Source organism: Dendropsophus ebraccatus, chromosome 3 (assembly GCF_027789765.1).
Source record: "Dendropsophus ebraccatus isolate aDenEbr1 chromosome 3, aDenEbr1.pat, whole genome shotgun sequence".
NCBI lineage: Eukaryota > Metazoa > Chordata > Amphibia > Anura > Hylidae > Dendropsophus > Dendropsophus ebraccatus.
In genome coordinates this window covers 106790927-106808211 of record NC_091456.1, presented here as the reverse complement: position 1 = coordinate 106808211, position 17285 = coordinate 106790927, and the positions used below count along the sequence as shown (strand labels likewise).

Genomic DNA, 17285 nt, shown 5'->3' with positions numbered 1-17285 from the left:
ACCTGTAGGTTGCGGACACGCCCCCGCCATCCATTGGCTGCCAAATGGTCACGTGATGCACGTAGCTCCAGGTCAGGCATCAGTTGAGCCGTCCTGTGTGCCGCGCTGTACTCGGTGGAGCCGCCATGCCGTCCCTGCGGGAGCGCATCAACAACTACCTGAACGGGGATAACATAGTGTCCAGGCTGCTGGGGAAGGCGGAGGAGAAAACCGGAATCAAGAAGTATTATCTGGCGACTGGTGAGCACGGACCAGTACTACATATACACGCGTCACTGCTCTGTACCGGGACGGTGTGATCATGGGGCTACATGGGGACACTAAGCCGGATGATAGTAGATGCACCTGTCCTGTGCCCGGCGGCCTGCATAGGCTCTGTGGTGTGTGCCGGCACCTCACTGCAGTGTTGCCCAGTATAGTGTCAGGTGTAGCAGTGCTGCCCGGTATAGTGTGATAGCGGTGCTGCCCTGTATAGTGTCAGGTGTAGTAGTGCTGCCCGGTATAGTGTGATAGTGGTGCTGCCCTGTATAGTGTCAGGTGTAGTAGTGCTGCCCGGTATAGTGTGATAGCAGTGCTGCCCTGTATAGTGTCAGGTGTAGCAGTGCTGCCCGGTATAGTGTGATAGCAGTGCTGCCCTGTATAGTGTCAGGTGTAGCAGTGCTGCCCGGTATAGTGTGATAGCAGTGCTGCCCTGTATAGTGTCGGGTATAGCAGTGCTGCCCTGTACAGTGTCGGGTATAGCAGTGCTGCCCTGTACAGTGTCGGGTATAGCAGTGCTGCCCTGTACAGTGTCGGGTATAGCAGTGCTGCCCTGTACAGTGTCGGGTATAGCAGTGCTGCCCTGTACAGTGTCGGGTATAGCAGTGCTGCCCTGTACAGTGTCGGGTATAGCAGTGCTGCCCTGTACAGTGTCGGGTATAGCAGTGCTGCCCTGTACAGTGTCGGGTATAGCAGTGCTGCCCTGTACAGTGTCGGGTATAGCAGTGCTGCCCTGTACAGTGTCGGGTATAGCAGTGCTGCCCTGTACAGTGTCGGGTATAGCAGTGCTGCCCTGTACAGTGTCGGGTATAGCAGTGCTGCCCTGTACAGTGTCGGGTATAGCAGTGCTGCCCTGTACAGTGTCGGGTATAGCAGTGCTGCCCTGTACAGTGTCGGGTATAGCAGTGCTGCCCTGTACAGTGTCGGGTATAGCAGTGCTGCCCTGTACAGTGTCGGGTATAGCAGTGCTGCCCTGTACAGTGTCGGGTATAGCAGTGCTGCCCTGTACAGTGTCGGGTATAGCAGTGCTGCCCTGTACAGTGTCGGGTATAGCAGTGCTGCCCTGTACAGTGTCGGGTATAGCAGTGCTGCCCTGTACAGTGTCGGGTATAGCAGTGCTGCCCTGTACAGTATAGTGTCAGGTATAGCAGTGGTGTCAGGTAGTCCTCAGTGCTTATAATGGGGGAGGGGTGACACTAATCTCATGAACCTGCTGCACAGCTTACGCTGCCTGGTGGTACTGGGGGATTACTGGGTATTTATCACTAATTCTTCTGTGTGATCTAAGACAACGCAAGCTTTCTTCTATCATATTCTCTAATAATATGTATAAAATAAGTATGACTAACCCTGCACGCTTCTGTCTCTTAGGCTCCATCTGCTCGCTGGGCTTGTACCTTGTCTTTGGCTATGGGGCTTCTCTTGTCTGCAATTTAATTGGCTTTGTGTATCCTGCTTACAGGTCGTAAGTATCCGGATCCCCTGGATTATCATCAGGGAGTATCGGTCATGTCTGTACAGCTGCTGGGTGCTTGGCTATACACATTAGGTGCTGTCAGCCTCCCCACTCCTCCCATACACCTACACACTTTGCCAGTCCGGGGCAGCTGTTAGGTACAGCGGTAATGGCATGCGTCTGTCGCATGTATTAATCATTGCAGCCAGCACCTGGAATTGCTGCCAGCATAAAGCCCATGTGGTAGCCACAGTCATCAGGGATTCTCAAATACTAGAGCAGTCAGGTGATCAACACATGAGACAGCCGCGCACTATTGTTGCCACGTCTGCATTGTAGATATAGCAGTGGAGAGAGCGCGACACTCACTGGCCGCTAATTCTGTCAATATTTTTCATAGTAAGTCTAAGATGATAGTAAAGAAATGAGCAGCTGGCCGGGGAGTGCTGCAGTGATCTCTCCATGGCTATAGCTCCTGAGCAGGTCTCAGCTGTGATCAGTAACTTTTGACATATCAAGAGTTATCTGTAGTGACAGTATTTAAGTCACACCCCTGTTCCTATTTTGTACATCATAAAACATATTTGCCACAGCATACATTACCTGCTCCACGCTCCAGCTTGCTTCGGGGGCTCCCGGCGTTTGGACGTCCCGCAAAGCCAAACAATGACTGTGACGGGGCAGCACACAGATTGGCTGAACGGGAAGTCCAGCCGGGAACCCCCAAAGCGTCGACCTGGTAATGTTTGTACCGGCCGGCAGGGGGTTCTACTGCATGTGGTCTATATATGTTAGCAGTTCCACTGTTGTGTTTTTAAAGCTTTCTTTCTACCAGTTGATACACAGATTTTATTCGTGAGTAAGATTAGAAGTTATATTTTAGTTGGGTCCCATTAAAGGGGGTGTTTGTCATCAGGGATTGGGAGTATATTGTATTTGTAACCCCCGGCCACAACTGTAGGGTCGAGTATATTAGGTTGGAAATCTGTAACTTGTCACATCTGTGTCCCCAATACCAGCCCATTTTGTTTAGTAGCTGAATCAGCAACTGCAGCTAGATCCGTGCAGTGTGGCCAGCTCCCCTCCCCCTGCTGTCTGTATACACAGATCCACATTGCCGCACAAAGTAAAGAAACACAGTAAAAATATCTATACCTATTGCTTTTCCTTCTTCTGAACACACTTAGAGTATGTCCACACTACAGAATCCAGATCACCCGCCACAGATTCTGTAGCTCGCAGACGCTGGTGAGCGCTCGCATCTCCGCTGGCCCCATAGGCTTCATTCTATGGTTTGCCAGATTCTGCCGTCTGCCCGAAGAATGAGCTGGTTTATTCATCGGGTGGACAGCGGAATCTTGCAAACCATATAATAAAGCCTATGGGAGCAGCGGAGATGCGCACGGGGCGAGCTGCAGAATCTGCAGCGGGTGATCCGCCGGGATTCTGTAATGTGGACATACCCTTACTATGCTTGTAACTTTCCTGCCTAGATTTAACTATTTGCCTCTGTGATACAGGGCACTTATACTGTATGCAGTCCAGTGTAAATACAGTTTCATTACACATCCTTGGTCCTATATAGTGTCAATGGTAGCCATGTATGTCCCCTGCAGCCAGATATGCCCATTGTAACCAGGTATGCCTCATGCAGCCAGATTTACCTAATGTAGCCAGATTTATCCCCTGTGGTCAGGTATGCCCCATGCAGCCAGATTAACCCTCTGTAGTCAGGTATGCCGTGTTCAGCTGGATTTACCAGCGGTCCTAGTGATCATTTAAGTAGTCGCAAAACTACTGCTGTGGGCCAGTGCAGTCCAGTGTAAATACAGTTTCATTACACATCCTTGGTCCTATATAGTGTCAATGGTAGCCATGTATGTCCCCTGCAGCCAGATATGCCCATTGTAACCAGGTATGCCTCATGCAGCCAGATTTACCTATTGTAGCCAGATTTATCCCCTGTGGTCAGGTATGCCCCATGCAGCCAGATTAACCCTCTGTAGCCAGGTATGCCCCATGCAGCCAAATTTACCCCCTTGTGGCCAGGTATGTCCAATGCAGCCAGATTTATCCCCTGTGGTCAGGTATGCCCCATGCAGCTATATTTATGCCCCCTTCCCCCCCAACCATTGCTAAAATTCAACACATTTGCCAATGTTTAGTAATGTTTGATGATGTTTAGTATTCACTGCTCCACCCACCGGTCCTAGTGATCATTTAAGTAGTCGCAAAACTACTGCTGTGGGCCACTCTGCCATTTTAGGCTACTGCTCCAACTCATCCCTGTGCAGGTATTTTGTCTTTGCATTGGCTCAGTGAGCAATCACTGAACACTGCAGCAGTGCTGAGGCCAGGTGGGAGTGCCGACAAGTAAGTTTTACAACACTGTCACTACATTCTCAGTGGTATAGAAATGCTTTGCAAGAAAGGAATGCCATAGACTTTAATGGTACTCAGTATTGCAGAGGATTTTACTGTGCGACTCTGTGTGTGAAATCTGCTGCAATGCGCTATGTGTGAAGGTACCTAAATGGTCCCTCTCATTCACACATACTGAATCTGCTGCAGATTTGATGCAGATATCAATGTAACTAAATAATGGAATGGAATACAGCATCAAATCTGCTTCAGATACTGTATGTGTGAATGGATCCTAAGAGGAACAGAACCCTGCTCACTAGCCACAAGGCCTTAAAGGCAATCTGTCACTAGGTTTGCTTCCATAAATGCTGCCTACTTATTGTATATGTTGTTCAGGAGGATATCTCTGGATTAGCTGCACAGAACAATGTAAGTGATACATCATCCTGTTCAGCTTCTCCGTCACTAGTTTATGCTACCCTGAGGTAGGACAACATAAACCTGCTGACAGTCTCTTTAAAATATCGTAAGGGGTTTGAAAAGTAAAATAAATGTTTTCTGAAAAACTCCAAATTAACCATTGGCAATGTGCATGGTTTTTGGTGTTCAATAAACATAGCCAATAAACATTTGTTGATGAAAAAAATGGCCAAAATTTGTCATCTCGTGTATGTGTGTTTTTTGTTTTTAACTTTTATGATATTGGCTTCCAGTATCTAAATTAAATAGTTGGTATCATCACGATACCAACATTTTTATTTCAATACCATCATAGCCTGGAGTAGTTGCAGCTCCAGCCTCCTCTTCCTAGGGCTGATGTTCAGGAAGGGAGGAGGAGTGCCGAGTGGAGAAGCAGTCTCCCACACTTTCCCGGTATTTAGCTCAGTGATTTGCCCTGCATACAAAGCACCTCTCAGCCACTGGGGTCTTACACATTATCAGGCAGGTGGTTTATATTTATGGCTGACTGATGTATGTTTGTCATGTTCAGTGCAGAGGGTCGCCGTTAAAGTGTAACTGTCAGGGCCGTATCTGCCATGAGGCGAGGTGAAGTCTTCGCCTCAGGCGGCAGATAACACCGCCCTTGAGGGGGGCGGCATCAGCGTCCTGTGTCCTTATCATTACAACTAGTTACGGCTCAGTGCCCAGCCGTGTTTCCTGTCAGTTGCCTCATGAGAAGCGCTGAGGAGGCTCTGGAAGCCTCGTATTCACATCACATAAGACATAGATATAGTGTCTCCTCCTGTTAACCCTTTCAATAATGCAGAGTTATTACACTCTGCCATCACTTACACACTGTAGAAAAGTAAATGTTAACAGCAGCGGGGACGCTATATTATGTCTTCTCTGCACTGCCGAACTCCGAGCTGACCTCAGCATAGTGCAAGAGCAGGAAAAGAGGCATAAAAGTAATGTTCTGCTCTGCTGTTAACTCTTTCTATATTGCAGAATGTAAGTGATGCACAGTAATACTCTACATTCTGCAGTACTGAAAGAGTTAACAGAGTAGCCAGTTTTTATGGTTCTTCTCCGGCTCCTGAGGTCAGCAGTTGCAGATTGTTGTTTGTTTTGAAGCTCTCAGGGGGCCCATAGTGGCTCAAACAGTTAAAAAAAAATCTGGTCACCACACGGCGCACACTGTTATCTATAGTGCTGTCCCATACACACTGCGATGCTGCACTGTGCCTGTCCTGGATCTTCTCTCCCTGACTATTGCTCTGAGGTCCCTGCAGTTTAGACTGCTGTCAGGTCACAGGATAGGATACTCAGCTGAGGCATTAATCATGTTGAATGGGGGGACATGGGAGTGCTGGAGTTCTTGTATGGGGAATGTGAGAGGCGGCAGAAAAGCTAGAATCGACCCTGGTAACTGTCATCATGCCTGCGCTGCAGGATATGCTTCTGAAATGCCGACAGGTCCATAGTCCGCTTTTAGGCTAGTTTAACACGTACCGGATCAGCAGCAAAATCCGCTGCGGACCATTTGCCTGTTAATTTCACTGCGAGTATGTAGAAACTAACAGCCCGCTGCAAGTATGTAAGTGACCCCGTCAACCCCCCGCTGGCCGGAGCATACTGTACGTGCTCTATACTCCGGCTTGCTTCAGGGGTTCCCGGCTGGACATCCTGCTCAGCCAATCAGTGTGCTGCCCAGCAACAGCCACTGATTGGCTGTCAATTGCGCTGTAAGTATGTATTCTCATAGAAACTAACAGGCAAGGGATCCACAGCAGATTTCGCTGCAAATTTGCAGCGTGAACTCTGCTGCGGATCCGGTACGTGTGAATCTAGCCTTAATGTGACTGGTCTACAGAACTGCTAGAAACTCCATAGACTGCATTGTAAGTGTATTACAGTGCAGTCTATGGAGCTTCTGCCTGTTCCGTATATGGGTCATGTTAGGAACGGACTATGGACCTGTGAGCATTTTGAAAGCATATCCTGCCGCACGGGCAAGATAATAGTTACACTTTAAAGCGTAACTGTCATGTTTGGTTTTTTTATTGCAGAAATCAGTAGTATAAGTGTTTTTAAGAAACTCTGTAATAGATTTGATTAGCCAAAAAAGCCTTTCTGTGCTCAAGAAGCAATTTCCCAGCCTCCCCCCTGACTTCTTATTTGTGCCTTATCGGGCAAACACGTCTTCATTACATAGAAGCCAGTGAAGACTGGTTCTGCTGTCTCCATTATATCCCTATGGAGGGGGAAGGGGCCGAGGCAGATGGAAGAGGAGACATGAAGGTCAGCTGTTTGTAGACCGTCTGGGCACCTAAAACGCTGGCTTCAGGGGTTAGAAAGGTCAGTCCTTATCTAGGAACTTGGTAAGAGAAGATTGCAGGGTGTTGTGCTGTGCAGGACTGCTCTGTGCTCAGTCACTTCTAACAGCCCCTCCCCTCTCCATAGACACATAATGGACACAGAAATCCTGCTTCTTCTGATGTTAGAAGGGACCTAGGAAAATTAGAGTTTCTTAAAATTGCTTGTACTATAGATAGATATTTATTGTTTTCAGAAAAATGACCCTGAAATGACAGTTATGCTTTAAACTCTACAGTAATTATAGAAATTCAAATTCTGGTTTCTGCTTTTTCTAAACATTTTTAGACTTTACTGGGGAAGTGATCCTTAAGGGGAATCTTTCACAGATACTATACTAACAGTAGCCTAATATACTAACAGATGTTTTGTTTTTAGTGATCTGTTGCTTGAGATCCCATCAGTAATTTTGGAAAACTTAAAGCAAATGTGGCCATGTAAAAGGACCTTTACAATGTGAAGTTTGCAGTGCTTGCCTGTCACTAGCAGAGATTAGAAGAGTTTTCAGGTGCTGCTGCCCCCATCTGCCAGTGTATGACAAGCTTCTTCCGATACACAGTGACTCCAAAACTACTGATTGAATCTGCAAAAGACCACTGGAAACTGGTGCTATATTATGCTGTTCTCATAGGGGGAGCATGATCACCATGAAATTTCCTTTTGGACCCACCAGCACTTTTTTTTTTTTTTTTAATTTTAGAGTTTTGTAAAAAAAAAAAAATTGATAAGCATCCATGTGCTTTCTCGTTACCAGGATTAAAGCCATTGAAAGTGAAGATAAAAAGGATGACACAATATGGCTGACATACTGGGTAGTCTACGGAGTGTTTAGTGTCGTGGAGTTCTTTTCAGATATATTTCTCTTTTGGTTTCCCTTTTACTATCTGGGAAAGGTGAGAAGATACTGTAACTGCATAGTTTGGGAATTTTAACACTGAGTGCAAAGTTAAAGGGGTTGTCTAGTGAAAATCTTTTTCGAATCAACTGGTGTCAGAAAGTTATGTAGATTTGTTATTTACTTCTATTAAAAAATCTCAAGTCTTCCAGTACTTATTAGCTACTATATGTCCTGCAGGAAATGTTTTATTTTCAGTCTGACACAGTGCTCTCTGCTGACATCTCTGGCCGAGACAGGAACTTTCCAGAAAAGGAGTGGCTTTCTATGGAAATCCCCATGGAAAACCTTTCCTGCTCTCGACAGTTCCTGTCAGCAGAGAGCACTGTGTCAGACTGAAAATAAAACATTTCCTGCTGGACATATAGTAGCTAATAAGTATGGGAAGACTTGAGATTTTTTAATAGAAGTAAATAACAAATCTACATAACTTTCTGACACCAGTTGATTTAAGAGAAAAAGATTTTCGCTGGACAACCCCTTTTAAGGCCCTATTACAGGAGCGGTAATCTAGCTGATTATGGCCCTGTGTAATAGACAACGATCAGCCGAAGAAACTATTATCGGCTGATTATTGTCTTTCAACTTGCTAAAAAATGATTGGCTGGCAATCCTGTCCTCGGTCCCGATGTTCTCCTAGCTGGAACTTTTGAGCCGGTCTCTAGTGGCAGGCTGCTCAGATGGGTCAGTGAAGCGGCCAGTGATTGCCTGACTAGCCTGTCACTTCAGAGATCGGCTGTGAAGTTTCAGTGGTGGCTGGATAGGTATGTATAAAATGTATTATACATTTAAAGCAATACAAGCAATAGAATGGTGTTTAGCCCTGGCCGGTGCCTGGTAATAGACAGGCGTCGTGCGCGAGAACCGGGTTGTGGTTGAAAAAAAGGACCCCGGCAGCAACTTTCCTGTGCAAACGCTGTTCAATTGAAATGGTACATTCGCTTTAAGGAGAGGGCTGCACAGACATTGCTAACAATGTTACTGCACGATTATTAAGACGTGTAACTGGCTCAATAAGTGAGCACCGATCTAACACTAGGCATCAGGCGGTGTAATGCAGTGTTTAAGCTATGTTCCCAAAACGGGAAAATGACAGCTGTCTATTGGTAATAACTACTATAAATCATGTTCATGATCACTATTTGCAGCTGTCTTTTGCCGCTAAATGATGGCCGTCCAGAAAGGCCATCAATTTCCTGTTTTGGGAATCTAGTCTAAGAGCCCTAGTACACCAACAGATTTATCTGACAGATTTTTGCAACCAAAACCAAGAACAGACTATAGACAGAGAACAGGTCATAAAGGAAAGACTGAGATTTCTCTTTTAAAAACAGTTTCTGGCTTTGGCTGCAAAAATCTGTCAGAGGTCTGTTGGTGAAATAGGGCCCTAAATGCGTCTATACACATGAGCTAAATGTCTGCTGGACCGGATAATACCTGTGGGACCAGCTGACTAATGTGTATAGCTGCTTCCAGATGTTCTCCAAGATATTAAGGGAAAGATGTCAGATTTGCCTGATCCTTTTGTTTTGGGGAATTTAAGCCGCTGCCAGAGGAGTCAGGACGTGGCTTCCTTCCACTTCCCTTTGAGAGCAGATGTGATCTGAATAGAGCACACATGTATGGGACTGGGCAAGCATGCAGCTGACAGCTATAAAACGTGTGGCCAGCTTAAAGTATACCTGTCCTTCTTAAAGAATTTGACATGCCCTATTTTAAGGGTTTAAACAGAAGCCTAATATTGTAGCTAAAATTGATTCTGTGTAAAGTAGCATAAGAGAGCAAGTTAGCAAATTTATATTGCATTGTTTCAGAACTTTTAACAAAAAAAATGTAACCCTTTTAATTAGAGAAAAGGTCTACTGCAACTCCAAAGCAGTCAGTTTGGCATATGGAGAAAAAGGAAGACCACGATCTACAAAGTAGCACTTGTTATCCAGATAGTATATGTTTCAGAATAGGAATTATATAGGTTCTGACCTATAATTGTCGGCCACCGACCACGTACTGCTACGTGTAATAGCTGTGCGCGGCTGACGATTTGCAAAATAAATGCACTACCTATCCATGGTCCAGGGCTCCTCTAGCTCCTCTTCAGCCCGGGTCCCACATGCTGCAGCTTCAGAGCAGCCTGTCTTAGCTGACAGGCTGCTCAGCCAATCACAGCCCTGGACCGCCGCGGCCAGTGATTGGCTGAGCAGCCTGTCAGTTAAGACAGGCCGCTCTGAAGCTGCAGGTAATGTATGCCAGTTTAGCAAGGGCTGCAAGGACATCGGTAACAATGTCCATGCAGCCCTTGTTAAAAGATTATCGGGCCGTGTATTAGGCCCAGTAAACAAACGCTCGTTTACTGTTATTATCGTGCCCCCATGGACCTGTGTAATAGTACCCTAAGAGTTAAGTAACACAGGTCATGGACGAGTAGTGCTGTTTCTGGGGGAAGGTTTGGAGGAGTACCAGGGTTCTAAGTATATTTAACACTACCAAATTTGTCTTGCAGTGTGCTTTCCTGCTCTGGTGCATGGCTCCTTTTCCATGGAATGGCTCACAAACCATATACAGCCGCTTTGTCCGACCATTGTTTTTAAAGCATCATCAAACTGTAGATAGTGTAGTAAGTGATCTTGGTGGTCAGGCTCTCAACACAGCAGAAAATGTCACAAGACAAGGTATGTTGTTCTGCCAATGTGGCCCAAGATTTTGTCCCATCTTCTGTTTGTTGTCTTTTTTTTTTTTTTTTTTTTTTTTTTTTTTTAAATCGATCTCTTTCCTTTCTGTGTAACGCTACAGTACTGCAGACTCTATCCAGCAGCAGATCTCTTCTGGCTCCAGTGGGAGGCCAACAGGCTCTTCCCAGCACCTCTGTATGTACCTAATTCCAGACAGAGAGCTCAGTTTGGTTTTACTTGTTAGTTATATTATATGTTCCAGCATTTGTAGTGCTGTGTACTGAAACTGCAGATACAGCTAGCCCTCACAATCCACACCTTTATATTAGGCTGCCTGAATGCAGCTCTACAGATAAAGGACTTTCTGGGACTTGGCGGTGGTGGTGATTAACCCCTCACAACCAAATATTGGAGGCCTGAGGATAGATTTAATAAAGTACTGAAAAACTACTTTAAAAGATAAAACAATTGTTAATGAGTAGAAAACCATTGGTGTGTTGTTTTTTTGTTTTGTTTATTTGCCCCCTGACAATATTTGCTTTAGTAATATTTGCACCACTTAAACTACGGTAATTCAGGAGGCCACACAATCTCAGACTACAAGACATGCTACTTTGCTGCTTGTCTAGTATAGTGGTGTCCAGTTCTCTGAAATTTATTTTACAGTTTAGTTTTTTTACACCACAGCCCTGTTGCCAGGATCATAGATTAATGATGTTTTGATGTGGAAATCTAGTCGTATTATTTTAAATTGAAAACTGCCTACTCCAAGCTGAGCTCTTTAATGAAGTTTATGAAAGTTTTTGAAAGTCTCTTGTTTTATTTACACGTAGTGGCTCAGATTTACTATTGCAGATGTGCTAAAATTTTGGTGCAGTTTTGCACCAAAAACACGCACATAACTTTCACCACAATTATTATTTTTTCACGCTAATAACATAATTTAATATTTTACGACAAAAGAAAGATAAAAAGGATGTGGCCTATGTGTTCCAAAAATAACCTAAAATTTTGGCCCACAATTTGGGTTTGAGTGCCAAAATCGATTTGGCAAGTCGATTGATGCCATAATTAGTAGTTTGCCTCAGACACCCAAACGTGGCACATTTGAAGACTGTCTAGTTGAAGTTTGCACCGTGGAAGATTTATACGGTTTTAGTAAATCTGGGCCTATGGGTTTTCTACAGTGACTGGCTAGTAAACGTTCTTGCTGTACACTAGATGTCCTTCAGCAGACCAAAGTACTAAAATGTGTTGAACGCCTTCCTTTTGTTTGAGGGTTGTCAGTCATTCCATGGTATCAGACATTGCAGCACTAACAGTTACGACCTGTTGATTGATGGGTATTGAATTTATATGGAGATACTTTGGCTGCATTGTTTGGCTGCACCCTAGTTCCTAAAATATCTCTCATTTGTAGAGTTTTAAATTCTTGAACCTCTGAGATGCTTATTGATCTCGCAGAATAACTGGTTATGAGGTATGCTAACAGAATCTGTCAGTTCTGTACCAGGTACAGAGCTGCGATAGGTGTGGCACTTCTGCTTCCGAGGAAAAATGCATTGTTATAACTTTGCATATGACCATGAGCAAAGACAGACATCATTTGTTTTATCTTCCTATTACCTATCTGCCTGTGTCTGCAGCTCTGTACCTGACAGTTTCCTTTTAAGCTGCCACTTTAGAGGGGTCATTGTGACTATGTATTATATAGTTACCCCTGCAAGGTCCTTATTTAGGGGAGCATTCCATTAAAACAAAGACTGTATTAAATAGTACAGTGGTCTGCTGTGTCGTAGACTTTAGTAGAATGTTACATGTCCACCCTAAATAGTCTGTCAAGAGCCCTTGCAGCTTGTGCCCATTGCCCTTATTGCTTAGAAATATGTATACATTCATACAACAAGCCTTGTTGTTGTTCAAAACATATTTAGAGAAAATTTGTTTGCTGTGATTCACATTCCAAACTGCTGACACTGTTAGATAGCTGGATATATGAAAAGGTACCAGGTGTCTCATTGACCTACAATGAGACACCTGGTACCTTTTCATATATCCAGCTGTACCTTCAGAATGTAGAAAAATACTTTTATTCTCTAGCATAAAGAGTCAGAGACCTCCTATTCCCCCCCCCCCCCTGCTTGATTGACAGCCAGAGGCTGAGTCCCAAGCAGGGTCAGGGATGGATGGAGGAGGTGCTCCAGACTTCTGCATTTCATGTTCTTGGAAACGCCCCTTTGACCCCTTTTACTATAGAATAAAAGCATTTTTTTCTATGTCATAGAAGCACAGACAGACATGTGTCTCCCTGACCTAATGGCTGTCTAACAGTTTCAGCAGTGAGGAACATGAATTGCAGATTCACAGATTCATTCTAACGTGTGAAAATTTGTATTTGACAACTAAAACACCAAGTGGGACATTTACTAAGGAGTCTAATGTGTGTGACTCTTCTAATCAGGATTGGTGGATATTTTGTTCCAATATCTTGGTGGATATTTTGTTCCAATATCTTGACTGATTTATTAAAATGTAGTACTGCCATAGTGAATGTATCTAAGTAGCACAAAAAGTAGCAAAAATTGGGCAAGCATATTCACCTGGTACTGACCAGACGTAGGCCTGTGCCTGTTTCTGCGACTTTTGTCGCAGAATGATAAATTGGGCGCTAATCCCAGATTTTGCAAACTTTTGGGTGAATACTGAAAACAGGCAGATTAAAAAAAAATTGCATGTAAAAAATGGCCTCCTGTCGAATACTGGTTCATAAATAGAACTTCCAAAAAAAATCCAATTATTTACCTAAAAATGGGCACAAAGCCCTTGATACATTTCCCCCCATGTGTCTTGTCAAGGATTTAGCAGTACTTTTGTTATCTAGGCAAATCATTTTTTTTTTAATTCTGATTTAATCTAACTGAAGTATTTTATTTCTGTTCAATAGTAAGATGTGAGCATTGTGCACAAGCTGCTTTGTATGCCAGTTAATGTTGGCAATAGACAAATACTATGGCCATTTCATGTAGATCACTAGGTTTCTTTACCTGTTATCTGACCTTCTAAGCTTTAGAGATATATATATATTTCCAGTCAATTAGAATTTTTTTCTCATAGCTCGGTGGTGTTAATCTGTTACTAGAAAATGTGAGACTTTAAGGGCTACCTGGGTGTTTCTGGTTGGGGTCACTTGTACTATGACTGGTTTCTGGTAGCCGCTGTTGTAGGTATCATGCCCCAAGAACTCTATTTCTATGATTGTAATTTTTTTTTTTTTTGTGTAGCATTCAAAGGAGCATTGATTAATTCCCTGGAAGCTGAAAAAAGCAAGTGATGGTCTAGGATGCCTCATACTGAAGAAATCCCATGAAAATAGCCTTGTTCTTCTTGCCCTTATTTCACTCCAGGTTTTATGCACATTACACCCCCACCCGCTCCATTGGGTTCAATGTGTCCTCTTTATTTTTGTGCTTCGCAGCGGAAATTTGTGAGTTTTTTTACTTCAATACAAAAGCTGGAAATGCCATAATAAATCTGAACTGATGGTTGTAAAATGGTGGTTGTTTTTTCTAAAACAAAAACTTGGAAGCATAATGGTTTACTGGAATATAACACAGTCCTAAAAAAGGATTTTGACCATACTCATAGTTACATAGTTAACACGGTTGAAGAAATACTCATGTCCATAAAGTTCAACCAAGGAGGGGATGGATGGATGGAGGGAAGGGGGGTGGGTTATGGGTAGATTCTACACATATGCATTAATGTTGTTTTGGTCTAAGAACTTGTCTAAGCCTGTTTTGAAGCCCTCTACTGTTTTTGATGGGACCAGATCCTTGGGTACACTGTTCCAAAGATCTCAAAAGATCAATGCCACAATCTCCCCACAGATCAGTGTGGAAAGATGCAGGTAACACCAGGAAATTGCCATAGAAACTGTCCCATATCTCCTAACTTGTTGGACGGCCAAAGAGGGACACTTGTGGTTCAGTCTAGGAACATTTTACAGACATTTCTATACTTTTTAATTGAAGGATGGATGCATCCACACATACATTAATATCTGCAAATCTGCAGCAGATCCTGTATGTGTTAATGCACCCTTAGGTCTCAGTCACACATCAGTAACCCTGTAATCGTGGACCGGCAACTGCGGACAGGATTACAAATGTGTTTCATATCATAGCATTGACCCTTTAAAACCATTAAAGGGCAACTCCAGTGAAATCTTCTTTCAAATTAACTGGTGTCAGAAAGTGCCAGAGATTTTGTAATTTACTGCTTTAAAAAAAAATCTTAAGTCTTCCAGTACTTATCAGCTGCTGTATGTCATAGACCTAGACATGTAGTACATACAGCAGCTGACAAGTACTGGAAGACTTGAGATTCCTTAATAGAAATACATTCTAAATCTCTGGCACTTTTGACACAAGTTGATTTAAAAGAAAAAAAACATTTTGCTGGAGTTGCCCTTTAAACCTTTTCTTTTACAGCAATATAAAATGTCAGCTAGATTGATACAACAGAAGATCTAGTCCTGCATAATTCTACAAAGGATAGCTTAACAAGAAAATTATTATTCATGCAGACAGAAGTAGTTGATTACATGTCAAAGGTAATCTCAGATTATGTTATCTTAATGGCAGGGCAAAATACGCATTGCTTACTCTTATTACTCAGTGACCAAGAATTCTTTATCAGCACTCAGTCTACAAAGTTGTCTACAAGTTACCACTGATAAACCATCTATGTCAAAGGTGTGCAGAACAGCCCATGTCAATGTAAACTAACAAAGTTGGGCGGTGGATATGCGCCACCTAATCCTGGGTGCTCATCGACTGACATACCAAGAAACACTTACACAATCCAAGAAAGAGAGATCAGTGTATGTCATATTATCGAAGGCAAACGTAATTCAAATACTAACGATAATCTTTATTGTGTAGAAAAAATTAGACTCTGTTCCTAAAAAAGTCCCTAACCCAGTTTAAAACATTTCAAATAAGCCACTCAGTATAAGACAGCTGGCCCCACAATCCTGCAACCTGGCTAGTATATACTGTATAACTACCCTTTAAGCATACAATTCATATGACACCATTACACTACCACACCCAAATATACACCAATCCATACGGAAACTGTAAACAAAACTGCCAAAAAGGAAAACTTCCGATTCCGGCGCGTATGAGATGGCAGCAGTGTGAGTGAGCTCCTCCACCCTCCGCTCATAATATAGCTCCCCGCTCTGACTCCTGACATTACCGGCCCTGCCGGACCACATCTCTGACTTCTCTAAGTGCCAAGGAGTCGGAGGCACCACTTCATTAAGCGGGGAACCAGTTATACACCTCCCCATAAGCCCTCCTTCATTTACCTCACAGCTCTGTCACAGGGACACCTAAGATGGCGCCGACACGAGGTGCTGCTGCTGAGGCACACAGAGGAAACACATACCTCACAAACCCCAGTGCCGGACCTCTGTGACACCATAATACCAGGACTAAATATGTCTTGCAAGGCACTGGCAATTCAAGTGTCCAAAATGATATTAAATGACATAAAATCCTCTCTTGAGGCCACTATAGTTTCCTCCCTAGCAACCATACAGGGAGATATAGCAACGCATACCACACAGATTACTGAACTTCAGGAGAGAATCAGCCTGCTAGGAGATTAAATACATTCTACAAAAATAAAACTACAACAGAATATAAATGTCACAGCTTCATTTCAAATTAAGACTGATGATCTAGAGCAGGGTTTCTCAACCTGCGGTACGCGGGTAAGGGGGGAAAAAAATAAAATTTTAGTTTTCAGTGTCGGGACACTGCTATCACCCAGCAGTGTCCCGGCACTGATGCCCGTGGCGGCTCCGATCTCCCTTCCAGCTGCAGCAGCTCTGTACACTGGTGATGCTGCTGAGAGGAAGGAGAGTAGTGAGAGCCGTTCCATTTAGCCGGCGACCACGCGATGCGCCGGCAGTGACATCCCCGGACCCCACTCAGCTCGTGATAGGATCCCGACTTCCCTTCCCTCCCGGACCACACTCTGCGAATAGCGGCAGCTTGCCCTCCCCCTGGCTTATTATCGAGCGGGCGCCGGTGCCACGCGCCCTCTGTGTCAGGGGCGCAATCACTGAGCGCTGCATAGCACGTCCGATGCCCTCCATCCCGGGACTCGATCGATAATGAGCCAGGGGGAGGGCGGACTGCCGCTATTCGCAGAGTGTGGTCCGGGAGGGAAGGGAAGTCGGGGTCCTATCACGAGCTGAATGGGGTCCAGGGAATGTCACTGCCAGCGTCTCCTGTGGTCGCCGGCTGAAAGGAACGGCTCTCGCTACTCCCCTCCCTCCCAGCAGTATCACCCACCCGCGGGTGCTATGGGACGATTGCGCCTCCAACAAACCCTCTCTTCTCCCTCCCCCACTCCCTCCTTCACCTCCTCTCTCCCCCCCCCCCTCTTCTCCTCCTCTCTCCCCCCCCGTTCTCCTCCTCTCTCCCCCTTCTCTTCTCTCCCCCCTTCTCTTCTCTCCCCCCTTCTCTTCTTCTCTCCCCCCTTCTCCTTCTCTCTCCCCCCTTCTCCTCTCTCCCCCCTTCTCCTCCTCTCTCCCCCCTTCTCCTCCTCTCTCCCCCCTTCTCCTCCTCTCTTCCCCCTTCTCCTCTTTCCCCTTCTCCTCTTCTTTACCACTTCTCCTTCTCTCTCCCCCCTTCTCCTTCTCTCTCCCCCCTTCTCCTCTTCTTTACCCCTTCTCCTCTTTCTCTTCTCGCCCCCCTTCTCCTCCTCTCGCCCCCCTTCTCCTTCCCTTGTCTTCTCTCCCTCTTCTCTC

General features: G+C 44.7%; 1 protein-coding gene across 2 annotated transcripts; it reads left to right on the top strand.

The window, feature by feature from the left end:
• Nucleotides 1-27: 27 nt before the first annotated feature.
• REEP6 (receptor accessory protein 6) lies at nucleotides 28-14010 on the top strand. 2 transcript variants are annotated; one of them, XM_069962454.1, is made up of 6 exons: nucleotides 28-240; nucleotides 1630-1723; nucleotides 7650-7788; nucleotides 10291-10459; nucleotides 10581-10654; nucleotides 13741-14010. In XM_069962454.1, exons 1-6 carry the CDS (start codon nucleotides 126-128, stop codon nucleotides 13756-13758), a joined length of 609 nt encoding a protein of 202 aa, XP_069818555.1. In that variant the 5' UTR covers nucleotides 28-125; the 3' UTR covers nucleotides 13759-14010. The 2 variants fall into 2 exon arrangements, with proteins under 2 accessions (XP_069818555.1, XP_069818556.1); XM_069962455.1 differs by lacking the exon at nucleotides 10581-10654 and having other exon boundaries at nucleotides 36-240.
• The last annotated feature ends 3275 nt before the right edge of the window (nucleotides 14011-17285 follow it).